The following is a 16,667-nucleotide window of genomic DNA, read 5'->3' as shown; positions in this document are numbered from 1 at the left end:
CTCCCCCCTCCCCCACGGAGGTGGTCGCAGATTAGTCCCTATGCCTCGTCACCGCGCGAACCCGCAGCTTGTCAGCCCCAGGGCGGGAAAAGGGGGTCGGCTGGCAACACGCTGGGGGCGGGGCGGGGCGGGACCGGCGGGCGGTGCAGGCGGAGGGAGCGTGTCAGCCCTGCCTGCTCGATGTTGTTGTGGTCTCTTTAAGGCGGCGGAGGGGGAGGGAGACTCTCGCGATATCAGTCTTGGCGCCGTGACCTCCATGTGAGAGCGGCAGCTGCTGGTAAACACTCCCCGGGGCTCGGACATGGCTCCCGGCGGTGCCCGTTAGACCTGGCTGCGGCGGTTCGCTCGGGAGGCTTCTGCGTATTGTGCTGCACCCGGGAGCTCGCGGCCCCGCTTACACGTCGCTGCGGGCGCCCTCGGACCGACGGGGGCGGGGGTCTGGTCTCCTCGCCCCTGAGAGCGAGGCCGACGGCCCGGGAGGCGCAGGCTGCTCCGCGGCTTTACAGTCCTGCCCCACTGAGCCAAAACAAAGACGCGGCAGAGGCGCCCCCGCCCCACGCGCACCCGGAGAGCGGGCGGGAGCCACGGGCGGCAGCTTCCCGAGCGGTCAGCAGCCGCGCACCATGTGGATCCAGGTCCGCACCATAGACGGCACCGAGACCCAGACCATCGACGACCTGAGCCGCCTCACCAAGATAGAGTGTCTGCGGGAGAAGATCCAGGAGAGCTTCCGAGTGAGCCCCGAGCGGCAGCGCCTCTTCTACCGGGGCAAGCAGGTGAGGCGGGAACGCCCCCATACCTGCCGCCACCCCCCGCGCTCTTTGTGTTCCCGGAGGCGGCGCGCCGGCTGCCCGGCCGTGCGAGCCGCCGGCTCCGGCTTTTGTTTACTCGCTCTCGCTGGGCCTAGGGCAACGTGAGGGGCAGGAGAAGCGGAGCAGCCCGGCTCCCCCTTCCTAGGGCTCCGCTGGCCAAGGGACTAGGGGGGAGAGGGTGTCGGACCGACTCCTTTGTGTTTGCTTCCCCAGCTGGACAGCCTCGCGCCTCCCCCTGCCGTGCCCGGGGATGGGAGGAGACGCGGCGGCTCCTCGAGGCTTCCCCCTGGGTGTCCCCGTTGGCTTCAGCAGGGGAGGTGCCTCCCTCGACTGTGTATAAAAGCGGCTTCCAGGGCGGAGCGCTGCTTTCAGGCCCCGCACGTGTGCATGTGGCGCGGGGAGGGGGGCCGGGGGCGTGGGCCTGAGCGAGGTGGGGGGTCTCTCCTCCGTGGTCTCGCGCCAAGGACTAACGGTTTTGTGGCAGTGTTGGGCCTGCCTATGAACCCTCCCCTCTCCTGGGGGTGGGGGGCCGCTCTGCACAACCCGCGGGAGGGGGGGGGCGCACGTGACTAGACCACGTGGAAAGGGGGGGCTCCAAGAAGTTGCCTTTTACCCGCCTTGGCTTCAGTTTCACTTGCAGGAACTGAATAAGCCTGAGCATAGCTTGACCCAGCAGGACTTTTGCACCTTGTCTGCACTAGTCCTTCTCTTCCCCCACCGCCTAAACATCCCACAGTTGCCACTTCTCCAGTGGGAGAGCTACCACAGACAAGGTACCAGTGCCTCCTGATGTCAGACCAGTTGCATCAGCTGTCACTGGATTGAACAGTTTGTCAATACTGTGATTAAAAATCTTTGTGAGCTATGCTGTGGCTAGAACAGGGGTCGGCAACCTTTCAGAAGCGGTGTGCTGAGTCTTCATGTATTTACTCTAGTTTAAGGTTTTGGGTGCCATAATACATTTTAACATTTATTAGAAGGTCTCTTTCTATAAGTCTATAATATATAATTAAACTATTGTTGTATGTAAAGTAAATAAGGTTTTTAAAATGTTTAAGAAGCTTCATTTAGATTTAAATTAAAATGCAGAGAGCCCCAGACTGGTGGCCAGGACTAGGGAAAATCAACTCTTGTGCCACAGGTTGCCTACCCCTGGGCTAGACCAATGCTAGGTATTGCTGTGTCCAAAGAGGACCTGCCCATATCTGTGGCTATAGCTGTAGGTGCTATCATCATCATATAGACATAGGGTAGTGGCAAATGAAGTATTCAGAATTCTGCAAGAATAGTAGAGGAAGGGCATAAAAGACAAAAGGAAAAGGAGGTTGGATGTGATGGCACCAGAGATGCATACTTCAGTGTGGTTGAATCCTTTTTTTAATAGAGTGATCTGGGCTAGCACTGGATTCAGTGTGGCTCTAACGGCTATGGCCAGGTTATCTGTCTCTAAGATTAAACCTTAAATTTAACAGATTAGATATGTATTGGTATGAATAATAGAAGTAGTCATAAGGAATTGGATTTAATATTAGTCATTGACAGGTGATCTTTTTTAACATAATTTTTTCTGTATCTAGTGCTCCGTAGAAGGAGGAAATGTCTGTGAAAGATGCTATATAAAGATTGCAATTCCTATGGCAGGAATGTTAATCTGGAAGTTAACTTTAATCCTCAAGTAAAATTTTATAATAATTGTGAAGCCAGAAGCTGAAGCAGAGCTTGGAGCATTTAGCAGTGGGCAGAGTTGGCGGCAGTTTGACCTTTCTTTCAGTCATGTTGATGTCAATACATCTACTCACTTCCTGAAGGGGAGATTGGGGTCTGACTTGTTGATTGCAGGGACATAGGGCTGGTTAGAGCAGAAAGTCACAGCTTTTGTTTCCACCTTGATTTCCCCCCCCCCTTTATTTCTGCCCTGCAGCTACTATGGCTGCTGCCTTCTCCCCTCCCCCCCAGAAAAAAAAAGGCAAAACAGCTCTGTAGGCATTCATGGCTATAGATCCATAAAGGACCCTTGGTAGAAGTTCTATAGTTGTGGAAAAGTAAATCTCACTTTTGCTAGACTGGCTCTTAAAGTGGAGAAGCTTACAACAGGATAGAGCCTCCTAAACTTTGTTTACCTTATCAAAGGTCACACTTGCTCATGATTGTGTTGCCCTCCTACAGAAGTAAAGTTGGGCTTTCTCTGCTACTTCCCTTCCTCACCTGTTCAACTCAACAGATTAAAATTGAAGTCTTCTAATCTGCCTGTGATTAACTCTTTGCAATTCTACTTTTTAAAGTAATTTAAGAGACACTGGTATGATACTCAGTAAAGCGGTATTTGTAGCTGAATTTTTTAGTTGGCAAGTTTTTTTTAACACTTCTCACATTTTTAAATTTGGTAACATACTTTCTTTCCCTCCCCTAAAATTAAGCTTCATGGAGTTCAGTCTAGATTTGACACTTGCCAATCTAGAACTCATACTAGAGGACTGAAAGAGGAGGTCTCTGAATTAAGGATATGTCTGTACTACAGTGGCACAGCTTTGAGTCTGCAGTTGTGCTGCTGTAACAGCATAGTGTAGATGGCTCCTACGTCGACAAGAAGGGGGTTTTCCTGTTGTGTAGTTCATCCGCTTCTAAGAGGTGATAACCGGGTCTACAGAAGAACTCTTCTGTCGACCTAGCTGCTTCTATGATGGGGATTAGATTGATTTAAATGAAGAGATCTGGCTGAAGGAGTTAGTAGTAGGAAGAGTGCAGCCAAACTGCATTAATACTACTTGAACTAGATGTAATGCTTTCCTAATTGTTCTTTTCTATGTAAGCAATTGCTGTAACTGCCCCTTTGCTTGTAAATTATAAATGGACTAAGAGGTGGCCTTAAATATGAATAGAGGGTGTCCATGATTTATCTCAAGATGGGAGGAACAAGGAAAGTTTTAGGAATGGTGTTCATACATAGGAAAGTAGCCTAACAATAAGGGCGTGTCTAAAGAGTATTTTTATACCGTTTCACTCTTCCTAGAAACCAAGATAGTTAAATCAGTGTAACTCCCTAATGGTGCCGCAATTATACTGATAGTTATTCATATTGGTATAACTTATTTTGGCAAATCTGTCAAGAGCTCCTCTTACAGCTCTTCTGGCCCCTTACAAATGGCAGGTACACTTGCAGACACGCTAAATAAGCATCTCTCTTTTTACCAAAAAAAAAGATGGTTGAAATTCAAAACTCATAAATCAAGGAAACCAAATTTCAAACCGTTCTTAACTTTGCTTCTTGCCCATATGCAGAATTTTATATTGCTGTTCTGTAGTATTAATGTGCAGTGTGGAGTTACTAGGGGAATTGTGACTGAATCTTATGTGGCTAATGTGACATTCTGGCTGACTTATAGCTTGAGTTACTTCTTTCATAAGACAAGGTGGTGCAAGTCACTAACTTTTTTTTTAATTTGAATGTACAAACTAACTTGAGATCTAACAAATAGATTCTGGTTCTGAACTCCTTTCCTGCTGGAAGTTAGTTTGTCAGCTGTGCATGTGGGATTGAAGAAACTTTATCCCTTAAAGTATATACTGTCAAACATGAGGATCTATGTACTGTGCTCAGTTTAAGAGTGTTAGTGTCTCTTGTTCACTTGGTTTCAGCAAAAGTGGATGAATGTATTGCATTCTGAAAGAAACTAGTCCATTATACCTTGAGAAAGGCATTCTCAGGATAAACTTCCCAAAGCTACTGCAATTCAGACACGTACACTATCATAAACTTAGCCATTGTTACTTCTTGACATCTTACATTTTCTTTTTGGGCAAGAGCATTAGACCTTTGAGATGTGTAGAAACAAAGGGAGTAAAATTAAGCAGAGGACTGAACCCTGTGTGCAGCTAAAGTTTCACCTAAAACATTCGTTTACAAACATGAATTTCTACTGCATTCAGTGTTGTACAGAAGGACATGTGGCAGTGTTCATGGCTGCAGTCTATCACTAGTGGCTCACTTCATAAAGATTCTTGACAATATGAAAGAGTTAGGACTCCGGTGATGTGACATACATCTGACGAAATGGGTATTCACCCACAAAAGCTCATGCTCCAATACGTTTGTTAGTCTATAAGATGCCACAGAACTCTTTGCCGCTTTTGCAGATCCAGACTAACACGGCTACACCTCTGATACTTGACTCCTTAAATGAGACTAATCTAGGAAATGTGTCAAGATATTTAGGAAGTCTGTAGTTTTTTCTGCAGACTTGCCTTGTTCTTCCTTGCTAACTTCCTGTTTTATGAAGTCTTAAGACTTCTAAAAAACTAGTCCCTTTGTGCCCCTGACTTAGAAAAGAGCCTGGATGGGAGTTGAATTTTTCCTGCTTGTTTAACCTTAAATGTTAAGGCATGTAAAGTCTGGTGTTCTTGGATTTATTGGAGGACTTCTGTGAGGTCTCAGATGTTTATGGTGAGTTTTCTCTGCTTAATGGACAAGGTTGGAGTGTAAAATCATGAAAGGCCCCCTTATCCAAAATGTGAAAGGGGGCGGGGAGGAGAACAAGCTTTGAACAATGAGTATATCCTTTCCTTTCGATTTACTGAATTTTCACCCTGGGCTCATGGTGTCACCATTTTACTTATCCCTGTCAGTCTTCCATCAAAGACAGGATCTGAGCTTCTCATGTAAACAGAAAAAATTTTGTAAACCTTTTCTGGCTAGCTTTTTACATAAAAGCCCAGCTTTGGATATTTAAGTGATACTGTTAGGGCTGTATATATTTTCAACAGCTACTTCTCAAGAGAGGGTAATGTCCTCTAATTTCTCTGTATAGTACATGTAAAATGTACCTTTCAAGGTCAGATAGGTAGGAGGAATGTAGCCTAACAGTTTTTTCTGCAGAAACAACTCAAAATCCCTACTTACAGTTATAGACTCATAGAATATCGGGGTTGGAAGGGACCTCAGGAGGTCATCTAGTCCAACCTCCCTGCTCAAAGCAGGAAACCTCCTAAGAAAGGAGATTCCACTACTTCCCTAGGTAACCCATTCCAGTGTTTCACTGCCCTCCTAGTGAAAAAGTTTTTCCTAGTATCCAACCTAAACCTCCCTCACTGCAACTTCAGACCATTACGCCTTGTTCTGTCATCTGGTACCACTGAGAACAGTCTAAATCCATCCTCTCTGGAACCCCCTTTCAGGTAGTCGAAAGCAGCTAACAAATCCCCCCTCATTCTTCTCTTCTGCAGACTAAACAATCCCAATTCCCTCAGCCTCTCCTCATAAGTCACGTGCTCCATCCCCCTAATCATTTTTGTTGCCCTCCGCTGGACTCTTTACAGTTTTTCCACATCTTTCTTATAGCGTGGGGCCCAAAACTGGACACTTGTACTCCAGATGAGGCCTTATCAATGTCGAATAGAAGGGAATGATCACGTCCCTCAATCTTCTGGCAATGCCCCTGCTTATGCAGCCCAAAATGCCGTTAGCCTTCTTGGCAACAAGGGCACACTGTCGACTCATATCCAGCTTCCTGTCCACTGTAACCCCTAGGTCCTTTTCTGCAGATTTGTGTTCGAGTCTGCAGAAGTTGACCATGGCAATTTATTACAGGTCTCTGTGTAGCTAGCAAGCAATACAGATTGTGAATTGCTTGCTAGCAAGAAATGTTATCTGAGTCCCTCCCTTTCTCTGGTGAAGTATTCCAGTAGTGTTTTTTAAAAAAAAAAATCACTTGGAGTAATCCTGTACTTTAAAGGCATAAATTGCTTCTGTGCTTTAAACAGTAAGATAGCTTTCTTTATCAAATATGGCATATTTGATAAAGAAAGCTTTGTATAGGACTGTTGATTAAGATTCCAAAAATCCTTATTTTAGTAAACTGGTTATGGCCTATGTGTGCACTGAAGTTTATTGTAAATAATTATTATAACTAACAGTTCCAGAATATCTTACTAACAATTTGTGCTGCAAAAATGCTAAATATATTTTACAGGTAATGGCAAAATGCTTGTATACCCAAGTAAAAGTTTTTGTAATAGAAGTAAAGGAGATCTTGGTTTCAATAGACTTACTCTGCATACTTTTTTAGAACTAAATACAGTAAACTATTTTCAAAGAACCAAACTCTGATCATTGTGGGATCCCTAGCTTCAGTTATAATTCTGGAAAAACAAGCAGTAAAAAATGTTGAGGTTTAAGCTTGAAAACTTGCCACAAAACTTAAACTGATCCACAAGTCTGCGCAGGAATTGAAACAAATTCCTGCTGCAAAGTTGGGTTTGTACAACTGAAACTTACATGGTATCCTATTTTGAGTTATTACTTCAGATCACAAAATACTAAAGTTACTTCAGTTTGAGAGATTGGTTTTGGGATATGGAATTGTCAGGCTCCTGGTTAAAATCTTATCTAGGCAGGAAACTAACTAACTTGCATCTCACTGTTGCATGAGCTGTTTGGCTCATGAGAGATTAGTGTGTTTCTGTAATATGAACAGATATCATCAGCAAAACCGACATCCTACATGGTGATCTTATCAGAGGTCAAATATGGAAGGGTGTTGCAGTCTAAACTGTCCTCTTAGGATACATGTACAGTACAAAATTAATTCAGAATTATTCTATTTGAATTTTTGGAAGTGATTTTATACATTCGATATTGTGTGTCTCCACTAAGGCGCATGAATTCAGCAGCATGCGTCCACAGTGCCATGGCTAGCATCAAATGTTGGAGCGGTGCACTGTGCGTAGCTATCCCACAGTTCACACAGTCCCTGCTGCCCATTGGAATTATGGGTTAAGCTCCCAGTGCATGATGGAGCAAAAACATTCTCACGGGTGTTTCTGGGTGTGTCATCACTCGCTTCTCCCTCTGTGAAAGCTACGGCAGACCCCATATTGCCAGCAGACAGTGCAGTACGGTGCACCGCCTGTCTCCTGGTGCTATGAATCCTCCTTGCATGTCCTCTCGTCTTTCTGTCTACTCTTATCTAATCATTTCCCGCCTTTTTTTGGTCACCATGAATCAAGCAGCACAGCTTCCGCTGCAGACGCTGCTCTCTTGCTCTTGCAGTGCTAGCAAATTTATCCATGTTGTCGGTCCTGGGCTCCCATGGAAGCTACAGAGGGCAACCGTTTCCCGCCATTTCTCAGCCAGTGTGAACTGAGCCACACAGCTTCGACCGCAAACTCGGCTCTCCTGCTCTTGTAGCTCTAGCGAGCTTCCCGCCTCTGTGAAAGCTATAGAAGACAACCATTTCCCTCCTTTTATCGGCCATCTTGAACCAAACAGCTCTCCTTTGTTTCATTCCCTCTTTCCAGGGTTACCTGTGCAGGCACCATAGCTCGGCAAGCATGGAGCCTGCTCAGATCTTCGCTGCAGTTTTGACCATTGTAAATACTGCACATAATGCTGGATAATGCGCGAGGTACTTGCAAAACAGGACAAGGAAGTGACGACAGTGCGATTACTATATTGTGAGGACGTGGACACAGATGTTCCTAGAAGCACGCCATGTGGTGATTGGGAGATCATGATGGTGTTGGGCCAGGTTCATGCTGTGGAACACCGATCCTGGGCCCAGGAAACAAGCACAGACTAGTGGTACCGCATAGTGTTGCAGGTCTGGGATGATTCCCAGTGGCTGCAAAACTTTTTTTGTATGCGTAGGGCCACTTTCATGGAACTTCGTGACTTGCTGTCCCCTGGCCTGAAGCGCAAAGACACCAAAATGAGAGCAGCCCTCATAGTTGAGAAGCGAGTGACCATAACACTGTGGAAGCTTGCAACGCCCGACAGCTACCGGTCAGTCGGGAATCAGTTTGGAGTGGGCAAATCTGCTGTGGGGGCTGATGTGCTCCAAGTAGCCAACGCAATCATTGACCAGCTGCTATCAAGTGTAGTGACTTTGGGAAATGTGCAGACCATTGTGGATGGCTTTAATGCGCTGGGGTTCCGTAACTGCGGTGGGGCGATAAGAGCACATTTCCCTGTCTAGGCCCCGGCACACCGGGGCGGCTAGTATGTAAACCGCAAGGGGTACTTTTCCATGGTGCTGCAAGCACTGGTGGATCACAAGGGACATTTCACCTACAAATACGTGGGATGGCTGGGAAAGGTGCATGATGCTCCCATCTTCAGGAACTCTGGTCTGTTTAAACAGCTGCAGGAAGGGACTTACTTCCCAGACCAGAAAATTACTGTTGGGGATGTTGAAATGCCTATACTTGTCCTCAGAGACCCAGCGTACCCCTTAATGCCATGGCTTGTGAAGCTGTACACAGGCACCCTGGACAGTAGTAAACAGCAGTTCAACTATAGGCTGAGCAAGTGCAGAATGGTGGTAGAATGTGTTTTTGGACATTTGAGAGCACGCAGGTGCAGTTTACTGACTCAGAACTCAGCACAACCAATATTCTAATTGTAATTGCTGCTTGTTGTGTGCTCCACGATTTCTGTGAGAGTAAGGGGGAGACATTGATGGCGGGGTGGGAGATTGAGGCAACTCTCCTGGCGGCCAGTTTCGCACAGCCAGACAACAGGGCGATTAGAAGAGTGCAGCAGGACATGCTGTGTGTCAGAGAAGCTTTGAAAGCCAGTTTCATGACTGGCCAGGGTACGGTGTGACAGTTGTGTTTCTCTTGAAGTTACCCACCCCCTGTGTGTGTGTGTGTGTGTGTGTATGTATATATATATATGTGTGTGTGTGTGTGTGTGTGTGTGTATATATATGAAAGGAAATAAAGTCACAGTTGTTTAAAAACTGTTCTTTATTATTTGTTGCACAACACATTGAGAGAGAAATCAGAAGGTAGACTGGGGGAGGTGGAGGAGGAGGGAAGGACAAGTCCAGAAACCAAATCAAAAGTTCACGTATGTCGTCTTTCTGTTGCTTGAGTGATCCTCTGGGGTTAGTGTGTGGGTCCCCGTAGCTTCCTCTGTCTTGTTCTTGGGCATCTGGGTGAGGAGGCTATGGCACTTGAGGAGGAGGAGGGAGGGTAGTTATACAGGGGCTGCAGGAGAAGTCTGTGGTCTTGCTGCCTTTCCCGCATTAGATCCACCATACGGCACAGCAGGTCAGTTTGCTCCCCCATGAGCTTGACCATAGCATCCTGCCTGCTCTCATTGTGTGTGTCTCTCCTCTCTTCATGTTCCTGTAATGCTTTCCAGGATTCGGCAATTGCTTGCCACCACGCTTTCAGCTGGGCCATATCAGTGCGGGAGGACTGCATGGGCTCGGCAAACATGTCATCCCGAGTTAGTTTTTTCTGCGTTTTTTTTCCGCGTTGAAACATTTGCACCTGTGGGAGGAGAAAAAGGGAGGGTAGTATTTTAAGATACACTTCAGAGAACAAAGGGGACACTTTCTCAGTGAAACAGGCAATTCATAGTACACAGCACATGTTCTTTCTGTACAAGTTAACATTTTGCCTCTTGTACTGAAGTGCCTGCCACTTTGGGGTGTGTGAGCCATCACACATGGCCAGGCAACAGAATTCAGCTTGCAGGCAGCCATGGTAAGCCCTAGGGGCATGTGGCGTTCTGCTTCTTCCGCATTCATTTCAATGCTTTCAACCTGCCAGGCCCCCTTTCCCATAGCAAGCAATTCCCGGTAGGTTTGCCATATAAAAGGAGGACCTGCAGGCTCTCTGGAATGATTGCTTCACACAACCTCCTCCTTCCCCCCCTCCCCCCCCCTCCGCACTGCCTGGCTCTGATGAGGCTCTGAGCAGGGATGAGCCCTTTAAACTAAACACCGACAGCCCAGCGCGGCTGGGTTTTCCCCCCTGCCACGTGGCTCCGATCAGGCTCTCACTCACCAGAGTTACCTTCTCCAGGGTCGTGGTCCGGGAGCCCTCCTTGGGAGTAGGGGGAGTAGTTCCTGGCTAGGGGGGGAAAAGGGATTCTCCACTTGCCATCTGTGCACTGTCATCGTCTTCCTCTTCGTCCTCAATAACTCATCCTCCTTGCTCCATGCAACTCCCCCCTTGCTGGTGTCCACGGACAGTGGTAGGGTAGTGGTGGCGTCTCCCCCCCCCCCCATAATTGCATGCAGCTCACAGTAGAAATGGAATGTATGAGGCTGTGACCCAGAGCGCCCATTCGTCTCCCTGGCTTTTTGGTACGCTTGCCTGAGCTCATTGGTTTTTGTACGACACTGCTCTATGTCCCTGGAGTAGCCTCTTTCTTTCATGGCCCTGGAGACTTTAGTGTACATATTTGCGTTCCCTTTTTTTTTTTTTTAAACATAGTTCTGCCATAACAGATTTGTCTCCCCAACATGCGATGAGATGCAGTACCTCCCATTTGGACCATGCTGGAGCTTGTCTGCGAATCTGAGACAGTATGATCTCTTGTGATGGACTCTACATGGTTGCCTGTGATGGTGGACTGTGCTGATCGTCACCTGTGCTGATGGTGACCAAACAGGAAATGAAATTCAAAAGTTCCTGGGGCTCTTCCTGCCCACCTGGCTAGGGCATCGGAGTTGACTGTTGTCCAGAGTGGTCACAAGGGAGCATTCTGGGTTAGCTCCCAGAGGCCAATAACATTGAATTGCGTTCACAATACCTTTTAACCTGGGATTGCGATCTCGATTTAAGCGCTACTCCACTTGCTGAGGTGGAGTACGGAGGTCGGATTAAAGAGCCCTTTAAATTGAAAAAAACGATTTGGTCATGTAAATATGATTTTTTTTTTTTCAATTAACTCGGCTAATTCCAAAATAACCAACCAGTGTAAACCAGGCTTTACACCTCTCCAGTACAGGACTGAGGCAAGTAAGGTGGCAGGATATGAAACTGTGCATACTGCTGTAGCAGCGGTTTTCAAACTTATTTTCTGGTGACCCAGTTGAAGAAAATTGTTGATGCCTGTGACCCAGTGGAGCTGGGGATGAGGGGTTTGGGGTGTAGGAGGAGCTCAGGATTGGGGGCTGCAACATGAGGATGGGAATGAGGGGTTTGGGGTGTGGGAGGGGGCCCTGGGCTAGGGCAGGGGGTTAGGAGGGGGTCAGGAGGGGGTCAAGGCTGTAGGCTGGGGGTGCAGGCTCTGGGGTGAGGCTGGGGATGAGGGGGTTGGGGTGTGTTGGGGGGGCTCCAGTATGGGGGGGCTCAGGTCTGGGGCAGGGGGTTTGGGATGTGGAGTTATCTTGGGCAGCTCCCAGTTAACAATGCAGTGGGGGTGCTAAGGCAGGCTTTCTGCTTGTCCTGGCACCGTGGACTGTGCTGTGCCCTGGAAGTGGACAGCAGCAGGTCCGGCTCCTAGGCGGAGGTGCGCAGGTGGTTGTGTGTGGCTCTCACCCGCAGGCACTGCCCGCCGCCCCCACCCCCGCCAATGGAAGTTCGGAGCCGGTGCTCAGGGTGGGACTAGCACAGGGAGCCCCGGGGCCGCCTGCCTACAAGCCGGACCTGCTGGTGGCCACTTCCGGGGTGTAGCATGGTGTCAGAATAGGTAAGGACTAGCCTGCCTTAGCTGGGCAGCACTGCTGACGGGGCTTTTAATGGCCCAGTCTGCGGTGCTGACCAGAGCTGCCACAACCCAGTGCCTTACATTCCACAACCCAGTACTGGGTCACAATCCACAGTTTGAAAACCTCTGTGCTATGGGATGTGATGTTGTAGAATGGGGAAAAAAAATTACAATAAAGTTCAGTTTGTAACACTTCCAAAGAAAATATACCAAATGTAAACACAGGCAAGACTGTATCTTAGTGATTCTGCAGACGCCTCCATGTTGCCATTGCTGCTTTGCGGCTCATAGCTATCTCAGCTTCGTTCTGATGCTGCTTGAGACTACAACCTATTGGGCATTTGTGAAACCATCAACTATGACAACTTAACCTTGCTGCCATATTGGAGGGTAGTGTCAAAGTTAGAATCAAGACTCACAATTTGTCAGACCACTCTGTTTATTAGCGCAGCGCTCCGCCAATAACATTCAGAATATGTGAGTGGCCATGCAAGACCCAAACAGTCTTATTTATACAGATAAAAGAGCGGGAATTAGACAAAGGAACAAAGAAAGCAAAACAGGAAAATTCATTTGGGGCACAGCATGCATATCCTATTTCCTTACTAACTGTTATCGATTTAAGGCTAATGCTTCACCAATTGCCCTTAAACGGTGCAATTGTTCTATGTTAATGTCTGTATTCCTGACACCTGGTTGCAACATTCCAACATTTTTGCTTACAGATACAGACAGCATTTTTTTAATCCTTTCTATTCTTAATATATAATTTATTTTACTTTTACAATCCCTCCTTTTGGTCAGGCGTACGCCATGACCAACCCTTACTGGGTTTCTCAAATTAACCGTTCCTTATCTTTTAGTTTATCAGCGATATTCAAAATCATCATGTTAGCACTCTGTTTTGGGGTAGTCATCTGGGTGACACAATTGTGAATACAACAGGAGATTAACTGAAAGCATACAAAAATCACTAAGATTCCAAACAGGATAGTTAGGGCTCCCTGAAACAACCAGTTTCCTATGCCAGAGAAATTGAACAGGTTACTTAGCCACTTCCATAAAGAACTCAGCTCTTCATGAGGAAGATATGCGATTTGTTCTAAGTGGCTAGCATGATCTATTACCTTATTGGTATTGTCAGGTATAAACACACAACATTCTTTTTCAATGAGAGCACAGGTTCCTCCTTTTGCAGCCAGCACTATATTTAATGCTTGACGGTTTTGGAGGGCAACCTGTCTGATCACCCCTGTTTCTTTGGCCAGGGTTTTTAAACTTTCTCCGGTTTCATTTGCCATTATTTCAACCACTGCTTGTAACCTTAGGAGTCTTTTTGCGTGGTGTATTACTCCCCCAAGTGAGATAAAGGAAGTGCCAATGGCCTCTTCCCAAGTTAAGGGGCTTATGTTATGTATATACCATTGGGCATTTAGAAAGTCCCTTCTTTTTCGCCTGAAATTACGGAGGCGTTCTCGTGGGAGGGACTCTAGCACCCGGAATTGTGGGAAGAGTTGGGCAGGATAACAGATACCTGACCAGTTAGCTGGTAATACAGTATAAGCTTTGGTTTCACAAACCCAATGATGGCCTATTAAGGCCGGGAAAGGTTGATTGCATCCATTTGTTACATAGGTATCTGCAAATGAGGAGTAATATCCTTCAAAGGGCACAGGGTAATCCTTCTTACGAAGAGTGGTAGTGTTTGTATGGCATTGGAAGATTGTATTATTTTTACTAAGATTACTGTAGGGGGAACATGAGATTGATTTTTCTGTTTGATCCCAGGTTGAGAAAAAATTTATATCCCCATACCCAGTCCGCCACTTTTTAGTTTTGTTTGAATAATCCCATACACCATTTGCCACAATATGCTGAAGACAACGGCTTGTTCCCAGATCCAGCCCTGTCCCATTACACACCCAACACCAATGACCTTTCCCCTCCACCACACTTATTCATTTAGATACATTTATTCCCACTGCTTCCCAAGTGTTATTGCTGTTCCATGTTTTGTTAAATGGACGAGGTCCTCCAGTAAGATCTGGGGAATTCAGTGGGATAGCCAGGACAGGAACACCAGCTTGAGAGTGGGCTGGGATGTGGCTGCAGACCCAGCATTTAGAAATATTAAGGGTCTGGGCTATCCACACTTGCTGCTGGATAAAAGAATTGTCATTGTGGGCACCCCAGACCTTAAGATACCAGCAGCCGAGGAACAGGTGCCACCAGAGGTGCATGTTGGAGGCAAGGCCCTTCTGGTTCTGACAACCTCAACTGAGGGAACTGCACTCACAGTTTTATGTCCACCAGACAGCAGGCGCTAGGCTCACTGCTGCTGCTTCTTGGGCCTTGCTTTAGATCGTCATTTGCTTCTGGCAACCCTTACGAGAGCGTAGATTGTAAGGTATTGCAGGCTGTTCCTCTACGTCTTCTTCTGGAGTTAAAACTGACTCTGCGCAGTCCTGAGGTGTTGATTGGTTCACCGGGGAGGGTGTCTTCTTACACTGTGAAGCATGTATTCATGCTGCAATGCCAGATAGCTTAACAGCTGTCTGGGTAGTAAGCAGTACCTGATGAGGACCCTTCCAGCGAGGTTCCAAGGCGTGTTTTTGATGGTGATGCCGTACGTAGACCCAGTCACCTGGTTCAAGGTTGTGGCAGGCGTCAGAGGTGGGTTCCGTCGGCCAGGCTGCTCGAACCTGTGAATGGAAGTGACTTACAGCTTGCATTAATTCCTTGCAATATTGAAGGAGCGTACTGAGAGTCAAATTCAAGTCTGGGACTGGAGTAATGGTAGCCACAGTTCGCATAGGGCGTTCCATAACGATTTCAAAAGGACTCAGTTTATGCCTTTGGGATGGAGTGGATCGCATTTCCATAAGGGCTAGTGGTAAAGCTGCTGACCAGCTTAACCCTGTGGAGTCACAAATTTTAGCAAGTTTATTCTTAAGTACACCATTTCGCCTTTCCACAGCACCTGCACTTTGTGGGTGGTAGGGACAGTGCAGCAGGTGTGTGACATGTAATATACGATCCAGGTGTTGAACAATTTGTCCGGTAAAGTGTGTACCCCGGTCACTGGACAGAGTGGCAGGAATTCCCTTGGCAGGCATAATATGGTTTAACAAACATTTAGCAACGGACAGTGAGTCAGCCTTGCAGCAAGGAAAGGCTTCAATCCAACCAGAAAATAAACATACCATAACCAAAATAAATTTAAATCGTTGACACTTAGGCATTTGTACAAAATCAAGTTGCCAATGCAAGAAGGGTGCTTGGGGCAAGCCCCGGAATCCCTGAGCCACTTTTACAGGTTTACCAATATTGTGGCTTTGGCAAGTGGTGCAGGCGGCACAGTGGCGGGCTGCAAAAGAGCTGAAATGGGGAGCCCACCATCCCGCCTTAGTTAGAGCAGACACCATTCCCTCCTTTCCGACATGCGAAACACCGTGTAGCAGGGCGGCCAGCGATGGGTAGAATGAAAAGGGGGCTACGAAAGTACCAGTAGGTGAACGCCAAAGGGAATCAGGATGTAGAGAGCAACCCTGGGCAACCCAGGAATGTTTTTCAGTTTCTGGGGCAGAGTCCTGGAGCAGGGTGAGGTCAGTGAGGGAGGGTGGTGGTATAGAAACAGAGTGGGAACCTAGAAATGCATGTGGGGAAGGTTTTATAGCAGCAGCATGTTTAGCAGAGGCATCAGCAAACGCATTACCCTTAGCAACATCAGTGTCTGCCATCGAGTGGCCAGGGCACTTAACAATAGCCAGGGCAGAGGGAAGTAAAACTGCATACAGGAGAGCAGCGATATAGGGGCCGTTCTTAATAGGGGTACCGGCAGATGTAAGGAAACCCCGAGCTTGCCAGAGGGTACCAAAGTTATGTACAACCCCAAAAGCATAGAGAGAGTCAGTGTAAATGGTGGCGGAGCGTCCCTTAGCCAAAAAGCAGGCACGGGTGAGGGCAACTAATTCAGCAACCTGTGCTGAGGTTACAGAAGGTAAAGGTGCAGCTTCTAGGGTTTCAGAGAGTGACACTACAGCGTATCCTGCAAGGAGACGACCTTGGTTGTGTCGAAAACGGGAACCATCAGTAAACAAAACAAGGTCAGAGTTAGGGAGAGGGACATCAGAAAGGTCAGAGCGCGGGACGGTCGCCATGATTTGCCATCAGCTTTTCGAACAGGGAGGATAGGGGTGTTACAGGGACTGGAACAGGGAACAATAATGCCTTGCTCCTGCAGGGCAGTTATGACCGGAGCAATGCCAGCCTCTGCCTCAGGGTTTAAAGGGTACTGAGATAGGCGAGGCAGGGGTTTGGAAGAGTTAACAGTAATGCAGACAGGATCAGTATTTAAGCGGCCCACCTCAGAGGGATGGGTTGGCCACAGAGAGGAAGGGACCTGCGAAATT

At 47.4% G+C, this 16,667-nt stretch overlaps 1 protein-coding gene across 2 annotated transcripts in view; it reads left to right on the top strand.

The window, feature by feature from the left end:
• Positions 1–581: 581 nt before the first annotated feature.
• UHRF2 (ubiquitin like with PHD and ring finger domains 2) overlaps positions 582–16,667 on the top strand; it is a 183,135-nt gene continuing 167,049 nt past the window's right edge. For both annotated transcript variants that reach the window (XM_050943082.1, XM_050943083.1), the window contains exon 1: positions 582–776. In XM_050943082.1, the coding sequence (XP_050799039.1) occupies positions 624–776 (153 nt within the window). In that variant the 5' untranslated portion in view covers positions 582–623. The remainder of the gene's footprint in view (positions 777–16,667) is intronic.

This window comes from Gopherus flavomarginatus, chromosome 3 (genome assembly GCF_025201925.1).
Source record: "Gopherus flavomarginatus isolate rGopFla2 chromosome 3, rGopFla2.mat.asm, whole genome shotgun sequence".
Classification (NCBI taxonomy): Eukaryota; Metazoa; Chordata; order Testudines; family Testudinidae; genus Gopherus; species Gopherus flavomarginatus.
This window is presented reverse-complemented; position numbering and strand designations above follow the sequence as displayed.